Consider the following 17500-nt stretch of genomic DNA (forward strand, 5'->3'; position numbering starts at 1 on the left):
TTCTCGTTGGTGAAAGCTTAGACCAAATTGAAATCTCTAAAGAACCCCCCTGCTTATCTTTACTAAGTCAAGCGAACCTTACATTTCCATATCTAGCGGGCTGTAATTGCAGGGCGAGCAATAGGATTATTAAACTCGAGACATTCCGCATGGGCGTATAGACATGAGGGAGGCTTGTAGTGTTACAGGCAATGAACCTTATCATTGCAGGCCTTTAAAAAGAGAGCAAAAGATTTTGGTGTGTGCCATTGTCTTACTTGAAATGGGATACGGAAAGGCTGATTTTCTGTTATTCAGCATTATCCAAAATCACGGGTTCACCATATTTCGCACTGTTTCTTGTGACTAACTCAAAATTGAGATGTTTGCCATTTATTTGATTTGTAACATGGTTTTAATCTAAAATATCGATTTGAAACTCTGGCTTTGTTTTCTTTCTAAGTAATTGTAGCTCTAGACTTCTTCCAGCCCCCAAATAAACTCCAAAATATTGGTGGGGCTCCTGCCACTTCCTGCTAAGGTAAAAAATCATCTCTGTTTCATGGGAAAAAAGAATGAGCCTCCATTCTTTAAGGCAACGTCTTTGTATGTCAATGCCTTAGTGGGCAAAAAGTACAATAACTAAGAGAATCAGCTTTAAATAAATCAGCTGAAGAGATTGTTAAAGCTGTGTTTTAACTTCAAAATCCTCAGGGTGGAGTGGGGGGATGAAAAATCTCCCAGTAAAGAATGTGAAGATATTTAATAATGTTAAATATAAACAAACAAACAAACCTCCCCAAAAGTAAATTAAGTTTTCTTTTCCCTAGAAGAAAACAATGGTGCAATCCCAATATTCATGTTGCTCCTTTGAGTTGTTACAGGCTGGTTTAGATTTCAATGGCTTTGTTTGGGGCGGGGGGGAGCGATCATTCCGCATCCAAGCTCTCCCTTTCTGCCACTCACAGGTGAGCGAGTGCTTGGCTGCTTTTCTCCCTTACAGTACTCGTTTGGCTTTTTAAACATAAAAATGAGATTCAGTAATTTCACTTCTAATGAGCTCGAAGTGCCAATTTCTTACAAAGTATTCACCCTCTCCGTGCTCAAAACCCCCAGCAAGCCCTTTCATCAGCCTCGGTGAAAAGGACTCTTCCCTTCTAACCCTGATTTGAATGGCAAGTAGTACATTTAAATGCAAGCATTTTTGGCAGCTAAAATAATATATGGTGTCTGACACAACTGATTGTTTCTTCCAAGTATTTCTGCAAGCAGGGCAGGATTAGAGGGGAAGGAAGGGAAGATTCCCCGCCGAGTGTCTGTCTGTTGGTCTAATGGAAGCTGATATCTCCTCATCTTTGCCTCAAGTTTCTTCTGTCCCACAAGATAAAATTCACCAGGCCAAGTGGATTTTCATGGGGAAAAGAAATGTTGTGGTAGGAAGTTTGTACGGTTCTGGACCACAACATCAATTTTACATGCCTTCCCCACACAGCAAGCATTTTATCGCTTTTTACCCAATCTCCTTTTTGCCGTGTGTGGGTTTCGTAGATGAGGAAAAGGCAGATGTAGCCCGAATCATCTTTAGCCATGTAAATTTTTGTAATTCCTTCTAATAAGGAATTCTAATAATGTGCCACCTGACTGCAACAGGGGCAGAAGCTGGGAGGACCCATGTTCATTTAGACCTTATTTTCCATGAGAGGAAGGGTGGTAGCAAAGGACACATGGGATGCAGGGGACCTTCATTTGGTGACACGGATGTCTGCCTGCACCTCCAGCAGCTTGCTTCTGTGGAGTATGGGCAGGATGGATCTGGACCAAAATTTGGGGTTTTTCTCCCTGCCTGGCCTTTGTGCTGGTGTTACCCCCCATGCCCACACTTTCCCTGTGACTGGCTGCTGGCTGTCAGGCTCCTGTAGTCTTGCAGGACTTGGGGATGGCTCAAGACCTCAGTCTCCTTGGCTGTGTCTGCCCACATCCTTACACCATGGTACCAGGAGCACTCCCATTTCACAGCTTTCTTGCACCGTGTTCATATTGTGGGGTTTTGTGTATTTGGATGGGGTTTTTTTAGATATGCTGCCTGTGCTTGTGCTTGCAGCTCTTGACAGTGGGCACCTGCTCAGGGGGACCCCAGTCCTCGCTTCTCTGTGATAGACCATTTGCTGCCCTCCTTTCCCTCCACGCCTGCAGGAGATGCCCCCTGTTTGAAAGGGTGCTCACTAGAAACCGATAATAAACCCAGCCTTGTTAGCACTGTGGCTTTAAAGATTTTTTTTTTTTTTTAAGTTTCATGTTGCCCAAAGGAAATTCTTTTCTCATTGAAGACAGGAAAATAAGGTCATTGTATTATATCCTTCAGAGTGTATTTTTTGAGATGCCATTTGTTTAAGTGGCAATTTTGATTTGGTTTTACTGTGGATTTTCTTTCAGGATTGGTTTTCCCCTCTGGGACGCAGGGGTTTGTCTTCCTGTTTTGGATGGTTGGAAGCCTGGGCAGCTTTTCCTGTATGATGTGCTCTGTATATAAGTGATCTCTCCTGAAATAAACTCACTTCCAGTTACTTAAGGGGAATCTAATAGCTGCTGCTTTGCTGCAATTGCTCCAAGTGACAAAGAATTTCTTGGATATGAGCTTGTCAAATGGCTCTGTCAGTACAGGATGTTCAGTATTAAATTACTTTTATGAGATAATTTTCCTGTATTAATTGCTTGCACTTTATACCACAGACCAGTTAAACTGCTGCTTTCCCAGGGCTCACTCTGTTCATTTAGCAATGTTACAAAATCTATGTGATCTCTTAAAATACATGTATTTAAGACTGCTCGGGAGTCTTTAAAGACCCATATAATCAACTTTGCGTTCTCTCCGCTTCCTCCAGGTATCTTTGGTGGGTTTCTTGTTTTTGCTAGGGCTGTACATCTCATCCCTGGCCTCCTGCATGGGAGGGCTGTACGGAGCACCCAGGATCCTGCAGTGCATCGCCCAGGAGAACGTGATCCCCATGCTCGCCTTCCTTGGACGTGGGGTTAGTCATCCTTTCTTTGAGATTGCTGTCAAACCTTCACCTGAAGAAAAACTGGTGGTTTAAGATGCCAGGATTTCTGTGCATCTGTAGGGTGAGATGGGGGATGTATGAAATGCAAGGAAGGGACAGCTCAGGATCTGGTACCCTATGCGTAGGCAGAAAAGCCAGGAAATGGGTGCTTTTATTAAAAAACCAAGAGCCCAGCTGCCTGTGGTCCTTTCCCTGCCTGTGCCCTGTGCTGCACCACCTCCGCCCTGAACCCTCCTGCAGGGCTCAGCACCGCACAGGAGCAGCCCTGCTTCGCCCCAGCATCTCACTCACCCACCTCTGTGCCCTTGCCCCAGGGCTGTCTGTCCTGCCCCCTGCACACGGACAGCCCTCCCTGGGCTGCTGCCGGTCCCCTCCCTCCCTCAGACCCACTTCTTCAAGATGTCCCCAGTAAAATGGCCCCTTATGATAAAACTTTGCCTGTGGGGTTTTTTTGTTTTTTTTTTTTGCAATGACCTTATCTACGCTGGTGCTGATCTTAATGGTGTCTGAGGGACGTACCTAGCTCTTTGCCATCCCATACAGGGCACAGGCCTGAAGCTTTTGTCCAAGCACTTGGTGAAATGGATGCCTCTTTATATTTTTGTTTACTATTTTTTTTCTTCTTTCCTGCACATTTTCTTTGAGCTGTTCCTATCCTCTTTGGTAACTTCATAGCTGAGAGGACAAGGGGGAATGGACACAAGTTGCTCATGGGGAGATTCTGATTGGACACGAGAGGGAAATTTTTCACCATGAGAACAGTCAACCATTGGAATAATCTCCCCAGGGGAGTGGTTGACTCCGCCACATTGGACGCTTTTAAAACACAGCTGGACAGGGTGCTGGACCATCTTGTCTAGACCATGCTCTTGCCTAGAAAGGTTGGACCAGATGGTCCTTGAGGTCCCTTCCAACCTAGGATCCTATGATTCTATACATGACTAGCTGTGGTGCTGCAGATTCAGTCTGTGTGCACCAGAGAAGAGGGCAATTCTTCCTAAGATAAGGTGCCTTTTGGACACTATAAAATAAAAACAAAGAATAGATTTGAAAGGTTAAGTTAGGGGGCTGCTAAGCTTTCGATATGCTTTGAAACAAAGCCTTGCTTTGAATATGACAAGAGGTTTTTTTCCTGTCCTCACAAATAATCCTCATTCACATGAGTCATTCTGCTGAGATCAGTCAAAGTACCAGTCACTAAGGCCCCTGTAGTCTTGGGCTGTACATTGAGAACAAACTCATTTTTATAGTTTTCCCTTCTGCTAAACAGGAAGCAAATAATTCCATCACTTGCAATCACCTGCAATCCCTAAGTGTCTGTGCCAAGTGGCTGGAAAAACCTTACGATGTTTTGCTCCTTCAGAGCAGCTTGTAAATACAGAAAAATATTTTACAATATTGGTATTTATGAATGTTTTAAAGTATTTAAATGTTCTATAATAATTTTCCATCCTTTGTTTTATGTTCCTCAAAGTAATTTTCTAAAATCAAAGTCATAATAATAGCAATAATTGTAATAATTAGTAATAATTATAGGGGAAGGAGGAACAATAATGACAGCAAAAACTTCCAGCTCCTGAGGGCAGTTGTCGGGTGATCCCAGAACAGGCTGTTCTCCACTTGGCAACCCTTGTGAAACCCTCAGTGATTTAGCAAAGTTGACTGCAGAATTGATTCCCTCTCTTCTCTGATGGTTTTCTGTCTTTCTGTCAGATTTTCTGCTCTGAACCCTGTCTGGGCAGAATGCCATGATGGGAAGGGCTCAAAAAGAGGTGGGAAATCAAAGGCAGATCACTTTCCCCCCTTCCTTCTCTCTGCCACCTTGAAAATTGTCTAATATCTGGTTTATGGAGAGTTAATAAATTTAGTTTGCCCTTACCAGCTGATGGGAAGGACACGAGTGTTTTCTGTAGAGTTAAACCCAAGCCAGAGGCATCCTGAGATCGTCCCATCTGTTCCCCATCCCAGTCATCCTTCTGATACCGAAGATGCTTTCTGAGAACCCTGTTCCTTTGTCCCCAGGACGTATTTGTCTTTCATTGTGGAAAGGCGTAAGGTCCAGAACTGGTCCCTTTTTCTATTAATAAATAAGAGCGGAGGAAATAGAAATAGTTTCCATTTGAGCTGTGTGTTTATTAAAGAAGCACGTGCAGTAAGTGAAAACCTGAGATATTTTGTAAGATATCTTGTAAGATATTTTCCAGCAAGGTCTTTACGCAGCCTGCAGAGGCTTCTCAGGTACCGAAACGGCAAGACAGTGCCTGGTCCAAGGAAGGGCAAGTTAGACCTGGGATTAAAGTTCATGAGCTGATGGCTCAAGTCTTTCCACCCCCGCTGCTCTTTGCTTTGTCTCTCTTTTTCTCCTCCTCTCCCTGCCTTCACCCCACCCTAAAGGAGAAGAGCAGGCGGTGTTTCTCCAGGCTGCCTGCCTTCCCGATGCCCGCCAGCATCGCTGGGGGCTGACTCCCGCACTCCAGCATCCCTAGCTGCCTAACCCCTCTGCTGCTTTCCGCCTGCCACGGGGCAGATGCGGCTCGGGTGGGTGAAAGGAGGGAAGCCCCGAGTGCAGGGGCTCATCAGACCATGGATTTAGCTCAGCCTCGCGTCAGGGCAGGGCCAGAAGCCACTGGTGTGAAAAGGCGGCACCGCTCCATGCAGGCAGCGCTTCCTTGGCTGTGTCTGGCGGTCGGAGTAGGGTAGGCAGCGATCGGAGTCCTGTAGAGAAATTAGAGACGAACAGTTAACTCTAATTAACACATTTCATTGCCAGGCTTCCCATAAGCCCCACAAATCTCTCTGAAGGTTTATTGCTGCTTTAATGACATTGTTTTACCGCAGAAATGCGGAGTGAGAGCAGGTGAATTTTCCAAAGACAAAGCTTGAGTAAGGCTCAGAGGTGAGGTGGGAGCTCAGCAGCTTTTGGCTTCCAGCCTGTATTTTGATTTAGTAAACCGGTGAGCCTCTGCTTGCACATGCATGCATCTATTTCATGACTAAGGGGGTACCGCAGACCGCCCAGGTAACCACCCATGGCAGCTGAGCAAGTGGGGAATCCTCACAGTGAGGCTCATGGTTATTAATTTAAATGTAAGTTTGTTTTATTTATGAACTAGAAAGGACCCAACAAGACTCCAGTGGCTGCGATTTGCTTAACAAGTCTCATCACCATGGCTTTCACCTTCACCGGGCAAGTGAACATTCTTGCTCCCATAGTCACCATCAACTTCATGTTGACATATATTGCTGTCGACTATTCCTATTTCTCGATCTCCTTGAGTTACAACATTCAGCAGAAACCTGACGAGACCCAGATGGGAAACGCTAGACCTGCTCACTCTTCCCAGCCTTTAATTTTCCACAAGCCCTCCAGCCGTGCAGCAGATGGAGTAATTCAAAGCAGATCAAACGGCACCTTGCTGGAATTCACAAAAGACATGGACCAACTTTTTAAACCATTTACTAGTGAGCCAGGTACTTGCAAAAAAGGAGGAGCCGAGAATTTAACCCAAAAGGTCAAACAAAAGAAGTCAAAGAAGCCAGCCAAGCAGATGTTACAAGACAGCTTTCTCCTGGATCTCCATCACGATGCTCCCCCAGCTCCGTATGGCTGGGATGAGACTGCGGAGCCCCATGGCGAGAGCCGGCAGGACCTGGCTGAGCAGGGCAGTCAGCGAGATGCGGGTCCGTGCTCATCGCCCACTGCGGATGCCCAGCAGACACCTGGGCGGCTGGAGCCGGGGGAGCATCTCTGCAGCGAAGTGCCGGGGCTCCCCGGACAGAGGGGGGAAGGTAAGGGCTGTTGGAGATGGACATCTCCATGCTCACAAGGGGAATGGTTTATAACCTTGGTCCTCTCGGTGCTTTCCTGAAGGCAGGCGTGAAACTGCCTTTATAGGGGGCTGTCACTCAGTGATTCATAGCAATAATATCATTTATTCCAGGTGAGGGTAGAGTTCATTGCAGCGCATCACAAGAGAAGTTCCAACGCAATTTTGTATGGAAGATTAATCACAGGAAAGCAGGCAGAACTATATTTAGTGTAGGGTTGTTTACTATATACTCATTATTCTTCACATGCACGCTTAACGCTGTACATTGAGAAGGTTTTGAGTGTATCTTGGGGTTTACTTCATCCTGGTGCAGGGTAGGAGGGGTGGAACCGTGAGACTCTAAAACTCAGGTTATCAAAAGGCAGTGGTCCCCATGCCACAGGTGGAGCCTGTAATTCAACATCCACAGCTATGAGTCTGAATTTGTCTTGTTGGCGATGTGGGTATTTGGTACCGTGTGTTTGCTTGGAGTTTGTCATCTCAGTGCTGTGGTGTTTTACCAGCATTAGTCAATTAAGGCTGATAAACCCCTCTGAGGGAGAAAAGTATTATTCCTCCTTTTTCACAAATAGGGAAACTGAAGCAGAGATAGGCAGATGTGTGGCCTTCGAATGGACTCAGTACCAGAGTTGGCAACTTTTTTTTTTTTTTCTTGCACTTCTTTTCTGTTTTGATTTTAGAGGTTTTAGTTTAACTTCCCTACCCACCTGTCAGCTAGAATTTCTGCTTTGGTTTTCTGGAATCTGGTGATGTAAAGTAGAAGAAAAAAACCACATTATAGCTCCTTTCTAATGTCTCTTCTTTCTTTTTTTTTTTTTCTGTAGAATCATCTATAAAACAATTGCCCTACCCATCTGTCAGCTAGAATTTCTGCTTTCGTTTTCTGGAATCTGGTGATATAAAGTAGAAGAAAAAAAACACATTATAGCTCCTTTCTAATGTCTCTCTTCTTTTTTTCTTTTTTTTTTTCTGTAGAATCATCTATAAAACAACAAAATCCAGAGCTAGGAATTCAGCAAATACCAGAGTCCTTCTACTCCAAATTCTGCAATCACTGGGTTTCCTTTGCCGGTGTAAGTAATTTTCTTTTATTTTGAGCACTGGTTTGTGATTGAAGAAAACAATAGGAAATTCATCACCTACGGCAGTGTAAATACAGTCCAGTACTTTAAAAAGACTTTTGGTTCTAGTATTCCAGTTCACCTGAATTAAGTACTTAAGGTACCATGCATCTAGCAGTTCAAATTCAGAGAAAGCCAGATGGCGTATTAATTAAAACAACAACAGGAAAAAACCCCAACAAACCCCAAACCCAAACCAAAAAAATACAGAAGATACAGATTCAAAGTCTGGCATCTTAGGACTTTGGAGATGCATGAGCGGCTGGGGAAAAATCGGTGTCCCTCTTTTCATTGTGTGCCAGCCTGCTTTTTCTTGCCCTGGGACGGAGCAAGGCATCAGCTGCAAAGCTGTGTTGCTTTTATTTATGAGCCAGTTTCTGCAGCCGCAGGGTGGGGTTTCTTTAGAGCTGACCTGGTGTAACAGCAGCCTGGCTGTGAAATTCCACCTTTTGAGGGAGGGAAGCGGAGCATTCCTCCAGCATGTTACTTTAAAGAATGAATAATTTTTCAGTAGCTTCTGTCTCCAGCCACTGAGGAGTTCAGGACATTTAAATTCATCTTGGGAAGATGGATTAATGGGCAGATGACAGGAAGGGTCAGATATGCATAATGAATGGCCCATATGGCTGTGCTGCATGGACGGGGATTTCAAAGCTGTGTGTAAATGGTAGCAAACCCACTCGAACAACACACCAACCCCTTTTAGTTTAATCCTCAGATGGAGTTTGACACCTGCTTTTCAAATTCGCTGCTGCCAGCATCCAGCTCCTGGCAAGGGGTCCTGCCGGGTGGGGGTGCCAGGGGTGGGATGGACATGGAGGCTTCTCTCCAGCAATGACATCTTTAGGAGGTTGCACCCCAATGCTGTCTCTGGGCTGGGTAACTAAGGTGGCTCCCAAGGGCGCATCCTCATGGACCGGTCAGCTCCCTGCCTTCACGGGTGAGTTTTCTCATGGAGATGACTGATGTGTTTGTTAAAGTAGATTTGGTTTCCTGTCAATAGTCAGACTTGGGAGGAGGTTGCAGGAGAGCTGAGAAAGGATCAACTATGCAAAATAAAATCACAGAAGCAAAAATCAGATGTATTTATTCATCCTGGCTCCTTTCCACTCTCTCTTTGAGCTTCACTGATTGTGTCAGTCTGGACTCATTTAGCTCTTTCTTTGCATGCTGCCCCTCGCTGCTCCTACCCTGATCCATGAAGATGCTACCCCTGCCCCTGTTCATATGCCCCTTGAGCCCAGTCTACCTCCTGAGCTGGTGAGCCTCTGGATATTTCTCTTAGAGTAGCCCAAGCAGAGACCTGAGGTCCACACTGCCTCTAGGACTCAAGGTAGCTCACTGAAAGCTACCTCCATGCTGCTGAAGATGACCATGTAAACCTGTGCTGTCCCTCCTTTCAACACTGAGACCAAACGAGGCTCCCTATAACACATGAACCTCATTACCAAGAAACTTCAGCTGTGCCATACTCAGATCTTTTCAGAGAACACTGGGTAGAAATGCTCTATGTGTGGCCAAAAGCCATGCACCATGAAGTGTTTTGCAGGCAGGAGATGACGTGGTTCTGCAGGGGTCCTACTGCACCACTGTCCTCAGCCACCAATGCCCAGGAGCATCCATCCCCCCATGTGGTTGTGACTGGCATCAATCCTCCCACGGGCAGGACCCAGGCTCTGCAGCAGGACTTGGGCAAGGAGAGCCTCTGTTGTGTCCCCATCCTGGGGCATCATTAGCGGGGAGACACCTAAAAGGATAATGCTGAGTGGCTGCGTTCTGGGTCCTAACTGTGCACATCTCTTATACAATACTCCTGAGAAGTCCCTGAGAAAGCTGGAGGTGCGGAGATGCCATCAAAGCACTGTTTTTCTGTGAATTTAAAGCCAAGAGTCAGTGTTTCTGACACACACCCCCATCCCCTAAACAGTTACTGATGCTCTCATAACAACTTGAAAGCTCCAGCCCTGCATCAGTTATTACAGAGTTTTCATTACAGTTGCAAAGCACGCTCATCTTGCAAGGGTGAAGAACAAGTTGTTGACCTGGTATGAGCCTGTGTCTGAAGGTGAGTAGTCCTTCCCAGGCACTGCAAGGAGGTCAATGGAGACGCTGGGCTTTCTTTGCAGCAAAAGGACTGACAGCTTTTCATCAGTGAGTTATCTTACGGACTCTGGGGTAACCCCAAACCTTGTCTTCCCAACAGGCAATCGTGTCCCTCATCATAATGTTTGTCATTCAGTGGATCTACACCCTTGTCAGCCTGGGTGCAGCGGTTATCCTGTATTTCTACATCGGCCAAGTGAGCCCAGGGCTCCCCCTTGGTGAGGGTTTGTTTTTTTTTTCTGTATTATTAAATCTGCTTAAAAATTCATTAAGCTTTAACTTAATTAGGAATCGAGACTCTTGTGTTTAATATGCCAGTGACACAGTGAATGATGAGGTTTTGGTTTGTTGATAGTTTTAATACATTTTGTCTCTGGCTCCTTAATTTTATGTTGCATTCTAGCTGCAACTAGCATGAGTTTGATAGTTTGAACATTGTGTTTATCGCTTTAATTTATTGTACTTTAAATGGCAAAACAAAATACTAATACTAAGACTTAACAGGGATGGCAGATTGTAGATGTATCACAGCAATGAGAAAAATCTGCTGTAAATATGTTTTAATAAACTTAATTAATCAATCTAAACCCACCTGAGAAAACCTTAATGAAAATGGGAATTATGATGAGTATCTCATTAAATCTCAGCATTTGTAATTGAAGAACAAGAAGGCCTTTTGATTCCAGAACTAAACAGGTTGAATATGTTGGGAACATAATCTGGGAAAATACTCTTAGGCAGAGGGCACTAGAAAGGTCTGTGCATGTGATCAGCTTAAACAAGTTCAAAATTAAACAGTGAAGCATGGTCAGAAAGCAGCTCCTGAGAGCCTACAGCTCCCTGGCACGGCTGCCGGAGGCGTTTGCATCGGTCTGCGTCTCTGAAGGGAAAGGGCGATAGCACGCAGTGTACGCGTACTCGCGTGTTTATGCAGAAATGCGTACGCAGGTGCATGCATGCATAAGCACCTGCACGTGCCTACGTGCAGTGTTTTGTCCAAGCTGAGAAACCAAGATGAGAAAAGTCAAAAGAACCTGAGTTCATGTCTCCTAAGCAATGCAGGAATAGCTACCTGGGTTTATTTAGATGAAAGATTATGTAGGCGCTAGCTAAGTAGGTACAAGATTTCAGAAACCCAAACGATGAGGAACCAAAAAGTAATTGTCACTCGGTAACGATCAAAACATCGCTCACCAATGCTTCTCTTTCTACTCTAATTGATTTCTATTTATCTGTATGGGATAGTAGAAGAGCTGAGATGGTGGATAGTACTTGCTAATTTGAATCTTTTGAAATATATCTAAGTTTTAGCAAAGCTTTTTATATATTAAACAAAACACAAATAAGGTTTTCAGGCTTTGGAGTTTTCTTTGCCTTTGTTATGTTCACTGTATTATATCTCTATTATCTGCTTTTGAAATATTTACCAAAAATGACTTTAAAAAGAACTTCTCAGTCAGCATGTAGAGGATTTTGGAAGGTGATCTGAGGAATGGCGGCATAATTAGATTTTTTTTTTGTTTGTTTGTTTCCTTTGCACTTGCTTTCCCGTGCATATGGTAAAACAACTCACAACAAAGAAAAAGTTAGAAATGAACGCTCAAAGTTCAGCCTGATTTTTATTTGGCTGTGAGTGAACGTTATTGTGCAGCCACATGGTATCCCATGATCCATGAGTTTGTTCTCCAAAAGACTGAATGACCCTTCTGTCTAGGAAGATTGGGAGACAGTGGCTGGAGAGATGCTCTGGATTGAGGACTGGATTAAGACTTTGGGAGCAGAAATGCTCTGGGATTTTGACATGTCCCTTCTCCTCTCTCTTTTTCCCCAACAGCCTAAGCCAACTTGAGCAGGCCTACCGGGTCTCTCTCCTGCCTGTCCCTCACCACAAACTTCTCCTGCTGCCAGCTCCGGCACTTCCCTGCCCCTGCAGTGAGCCAGTGCAGGACACTAGCTCTACAGAGGAATCAGCAAAATTTGGTGTTGGTGTAATAAACTAAGCCAGGTCTCCAGGGGGTCAAATGGGAGGGAATGAATGGTGAAATGCCAGCCACCCTGGCTGAGGTTGGTTGAATGGCTCCTCCCGTCTCCCCATCCCTGCAGTGGGGATGAGCTGTGCAGTCCAGGGAGGAAAAGGTACCACAGTGGGTGCCTGTGCTTTGCTCACTGCTTTACTGGGGTTCTCACAACCTGTCAGTCTGGGAAAGGATAGCTGTCCTCCGGGGGAAATTTGGGTTAAGTTTCCCGACAATCGTTTAAAAGCCACAGTGTGTGTGGGGAGACTGCAGGAGTGTTCGCAGCATTGAAAGATCCTTGTGTACTGAAGGCTAATAACAGCATGTTGGTTCGAGATTTATGCAAAACCCATCAGTGGCGTAATGCTATTATGAGAGAATTAGCAGCATACTGATTTCTTGTGCCTTTTCTTTGCAGGAGCAGCAGCGAATTTCAGTTTCTTCAGCTGGATTAAGTCAGTTTTGATCACCTCGTGCAGGTTGGTACCAGTCACTTGGCAGTGACCGAGGCGGTGCTGGTTGTTCCCGTGACCCACTAATGTGCACAGAGAGGGGTGCCAGAGTTGACTTGCTTATTACCTTAAGCAGCCCCTTCCTGCATACTCAAAGTTATTCTTAATGATAAAAATAACTGTTTGCTCCCGTTAGCCTAGCGTATGGCTGACCCCGTAAGCGGGAGAGCTGGAGTCTCCTCTGCCTTAGGTGTGGGCACGTCAGCTGCTAACCATATCTTGGTGCCTGAAGCTTTATCTCGCCCCAAAGGTCTGTGCTCAACCTTGGTGGTTCAGGTTGAACTGGAAAATCTGGCAGGAAATGAGGAACAGGAGACTCCATCTCTTCCACCCACAATCTGTTGAAAGTGAATTACTACGGTAGTGGTGGAACAGGCACACATGGCAGCTGTGTCCGAATTTCAGAGAGGAAATTTAGGGGGAAGCTGCAATAGCTACAGGGCAAATACAATAAACAAGGTCTTCAGCAAAGAAACCATTTGGTATTGAGTTTGCATGGGACTGCAGTAGCGTTGCGCTGGGGTTTTCCTTCCCCAAAGACCTTAAGAGTTTTGCTTGGCTGGTTATTGACTAGTTTTGTTAATCTGTTTTGATCCTATTAATAATTAATTCCATCACATTTGGGTTTCCCACAGAGGGTGGTGACCACCTCTGCTGCTGTGCAATGCAGTAGGATTTTGAGGTTCTCAGTCTGTTGGGTTGCTTTGTTGTTGTGGTGGGTGAACACTGCAGTAAGGACTGCGCAACATGAGATGCATTATGTGGGCAAATTTGGTGTCTTCTTTAAAATGAATCAAAATCCAGGCATTTAAGCACATTGGCACGCATCCGTGCCTGTCTTGTGAGCTCCCACCTCTGCTCACAATCCCTATAATGTGGCCACATGCCTTTGGTAGAAGAGGTGGCTTTGGAGAGAAGCTGGGGGTGATAGGACCTCTCTTAGTTCCCCACAGCAGGTCTATGGATGGCTGAAAACAGACAAGTCATTTCTCCTGCATGACATCCATCCCTCTCTCTACCAGCCCAGTGGATGTCTCTGAGTATGGGGCTGGGTCCCTCAAGACCCACCTGTCTCACACACCTCTTGCTATCGATGGTTTTGCTCATACAGCAACTGCTACCTCTCATGGCAGTTGTGCAAAGCTACACGCTTGCCTGAGCGCTGGGGGACAAGAGCCCAGGTTAGACAGAGTACCCAGAAGAGGAGGAGCAAGGGGCTGCAGAGGGTGTGCACCATGTTTTCTGGATATCTCATTTGTAGTAAGGGCTTGTTCCCTGCCCCTTTTCACAATGTCTGCTGGACAGGTGGCATGAGCCCAAGCCAAGGGTGAGGAGGTGAGAATGGGAGCAGGGCGCGTGGGGCCATGCTCAAGCACTGCCAGAATTACTCATGGCACAGTGAGTCAGACCCCGCTGCTTCGTATTCTGGATTTAGCCTGGAAAAAAAGGAGGCTGAGGGGAGACCTTAGCACTCTCTACAACTACCTGCAAGGAGGGTGTAGTGAGGTGGGTGTTGGTCCCTTCTCCCCGGTAACGGGTGGTAGGATGAGGGGAAGTGGCCTCAAGTTGCGCCAGGGCAGGTTTAGATCGGACATTAGGAAAAATTTCTTCACCAAAAGGGTTGTCAAGCACTGGAATGGGCTGCCCAGGGAAGTGGTTGAGTACCCAACCCTGGCGGTATTTAAAAGACAGGTAGACAAGGCCCTTAGGGACATGGTTTAGTGGTGGGATGGTAGGGTTATGTTAATGGTTGGACTCGATGATCTTCAAGGTCTTTTCCAACCTAACAATTCTATGATTTGTAGCAGGTCATTTTAGTTTGGTGCAGCTGTGAGGATGGGGCAGGATTTTCCTCCTGGTTGTCCCTCAGTGCATCTCAGCCCTGTCTCCTGCCCCTTGTCAGAAGTTCCCCATGGGATGCTGGCTGAGCCGCGAGGCTTCATGGAGAGTTACCATGTGTGCAAAGGAGAAACTATCCCTCCCAGAGAGGCAGCCCTGCTTCTTGTAGGTAGAGGTGCTGTTGTCACAGGGGAGGGTTATCCTGCAGGTTAGCAGCCCGGCACAGTCCTTAGTGCTTCAATCAGTGCAATCGATGAGCAAAGACCCTGCTGAGGAAGGCTGAGTGGGGAGCTGGTGAGTGTCCAAGGCAGAAACCAATCCTATTTTTCTCTCCTCAAAGAGTGCAAGCTCTGGGTCAGCCAGCCAGCTTGGTCACCTTATTCTAATGCCAGAGCTTCTGCTCCTGCTGGCACAAAGACAATTTTGGCTCTGCTTGAGCTCTGGGTGAGTCATTTTGAAGCCCACCTGTGCTACGCTGCAAGAAATTGCATTAAAGTCATTTACAGGTTTTTCCTAAGCTCTGTTTTCTTGAAATCCAGGCAAGATATTTTAATGAATTGGAGGTAAGGAAGAAATCCCATTAGACTGCAAGAGAGTTGGAGGCAACCAAGGATCCTTGACACCTCTAAGGCTCTTAGGTGGTCGATGAGGTCTGACTTGATGGTATGAGCTCTTCAGTTTTGATTTGCAGATGTGCAATAAGGTTTTCTTAAAATCAGCCTCTGGGATAAAAAATTGCGGGAAAATCTCTTTAATTTAAAAGTTACAAAACCAATTGTACACTAAAGCTTCGGAATCTATAAGAAGGGTGTTTTTCATTAGAAATGGTTCATGCTGCTGCTTCTTCTTCTGCATGGTGTGAGAAGTGTTTGCCATAGCCGATGTCCAAAGAGGAAACTTATTTGTTAAGAAAATACATATTTTCCAGTGTTTTGTGCGGCTTCTAAGAAAAATGGCTTCAGATGAGCTCTATGCCTCCCAAAGGCGCCGAGAAGGATTTGGCCTCTTCTCGAAGCGCCCTGCCTTGTTTGCACAGCCAAGAGCACGGCTGCTAATGGATGGCAAACAAGGGGTGATGGAGGTGCCTCTGCTTCTCTGTTTGCAGGAGAAGGCCATCTCCCAAGGAGCAGATCGTGGTGACACCGTCCTTTGCAACAGTTGGCATGGAGACCACGCAGCTCACCGAGGAGAACGCAGACTTCGCCTCGCGGGACCGCTATCACCAGTCCTCGCTTATCAGCAGAGAGGAGTTTGGGAATCAATTCCAGTAAAGGACACACACACACACAAAAAAATCAGGCCACCACTTCAAAAAGCATTTAGAAATGCTAATGGCTGCCATGGTGCCTTGTGAAATACTTGAATATATAAGAAAAGGATGTAAATAGTTATTTATATATTCGAGGCTTGTTTGTTTATGCAAACTACGGCATTGCTGGGTTTCAAATCTTATCCAAAATGGGGGAAAAAATGCAAATGAAAGGGCCAGTCCAGGGAAGTGATGAGTTACTGAGGACAATATAATCCTTTTAAAGAATTCAATTATAAGCACTATTGAGCGCTAAAGACCGTCGCCACTATAAAGGCTTACAACGCCCCATTTCCAATGTCCTCTGGGTGACTCCGGACGCTTTGTGTCTGGGAGCGGTGACCTCGGCAGCAGGAGCCTGTGCCCCGCTCCCAGCTGTGCCACAGATGGATGCGACCTTCCAGGTCAATTCACTTCACCTCTCGGCATGAATTTGCCTGCTTGTAATACGGTAATTTTCTACCTCAGCATTTCAATTACCAAGGTCTTAGAAACTACTTTAAGGCATTAGACAATAGGCCAGAATCAGTGGCAAGCGCAAGAAGATTATGAAATATATTCACAACTGGAATCACACATTTAAATGCAGTAATGCAGTATAATGACCTCTACTGTAAAGCTGTGAAATGATGTCTTAGAAGCTGTTCATAGTGATTTCCCACATCCTTTCTGACATGATGCCTGGGACCTGACCACGTAGCTGGGTCCAAACAGAGCATCTCCTGGCTGAAGGGACAGATGATTCAGAAGTGCCTTAACAAAATATGTTTAGCCTCATCTTTGGTTATTTTGCTTAAAGCCCATCCCATAGTGAGCTCCCACAAGGAGCCATTTCTCCTGCTGCTGTGATTTGGGATGGGGGAGGTTCAGCTGGGGATGCTGCAAGATTTCCCATGCAGACCTTAGGGTCGGTGGGCAGTGGCTGTGGGGTGAGGTCTTGCACGGATGCCCCTGTCACCATCGCTTCTGCTCCCCAGGGAAAACCCCTCCATTGGGCACCATCCAGCCTGCAGGCAGCGGTCCTGGCAGAGACCCAGGGAGGTGCAAGGGAGGGCTCTGGGCTGAGGCAAGCCCCAGCACCACAACTCAGTTCTGATGCTAAAAGGAGGGGGAAATCACTGCCTTTCACTTCCTTTAATCTCTAAGCATTTCAGCCTTTAGATTATTTATTTCTCCTTCCGTGCAATAAAAGTTTGAGACACCAGAAACTCCTCTCCGTGCTTGCTGTGGCCGTGCTCGATGCCTTTGAGCACTGGGGTTGTTCAGCTTGCCAGCACTTGGTGCCCTGGTGTTACCAGCCATGGGGGGACCCTCCATCCCATCTCATGGTCTGGCCAGCTGCAGCTTTGGCTCTTCCAGTTTTCTTACAGAGGGAAGCAAAGGAAGCTTTCTGCTGAGATGAAGAAGAGAGCAATCCTGGCGCGCTGCAGAAAGCATATTTGTTTTCAAGGTTGCAGTTTTTTAATGAAGTGTTTTTAACCTTAATTATCTCAAATAGAGGCAAGAGGGAAGTTATGCTTGTGGGGCCAGCTCTGAGCCACCTCGAGTCAGTTATTCTGTGTTGGAAATGCTCCTTCCAGGCTTCCTTCCTTCTATTGCTTTTGCTTTTGGTTTCCAAAGAGTCTGGATCTGTTTTGGGGATGTGGCTCTGTGCTGAAGCTTCCCTGGGGTTCCCTGGGACCAGCGGCTCCAGAGAGCCCTTCCTGTGCTCATAGCATCCTTGGCCTTGGCAG

At 46.0% G+C, this 17500-nt stretch overlaps 1 protein-coding gene across 1 annotated transcript in view; it reads left to right on the forward strand.

Annotated features, from left to right (window-relative positions):
- Nucleotides 1–15729, forward strand: part of SLC12A8 (solute carrier family 12 member 8) — a 59220-nt gene extending 43491 nt beyond the window's left edge. The window contains exons 9-14 of the mRNA XM_009640859.2: nt 2862–3008; nt 6152–6827; nt 7844–7941; nt 10193–10310; nt 12526–12586; nt 15564–15729. Coding sequence (XP_009639154.1) covers nt 2862–3008; nt 6152–6827; nt 7844–7941; nt 10193–10310; nt 12526–12586; nt 15564–15729 — 1266 coding nt within the window. The remainder of the gene's footprint in view (nt 1–2861; nt 3009–6151; nt 6828–7843; nt 7942–10192; nt 10311–12525; nt 12587–15563) is intronic.
- Nucleotides 15730–17500: the final 1771 nt, after the last annotated feature.

This window comes from Egretta garzetta, unplaced genomic scaffold (assembly GCF_000687185.1).
Source record: "Egretta garzetta isolate BGI_Z169 unplaced genomic scaffold, ASM68718v1 scaffold326, whole genome shotgun sequence".
In the NCBI taxonomy this organism is placed as follows: Eukaryota; Metazoa; Chordata; class Aves; order Pelecaniformes; family Ardeidae; genus Egretta; species Egretta garzetta.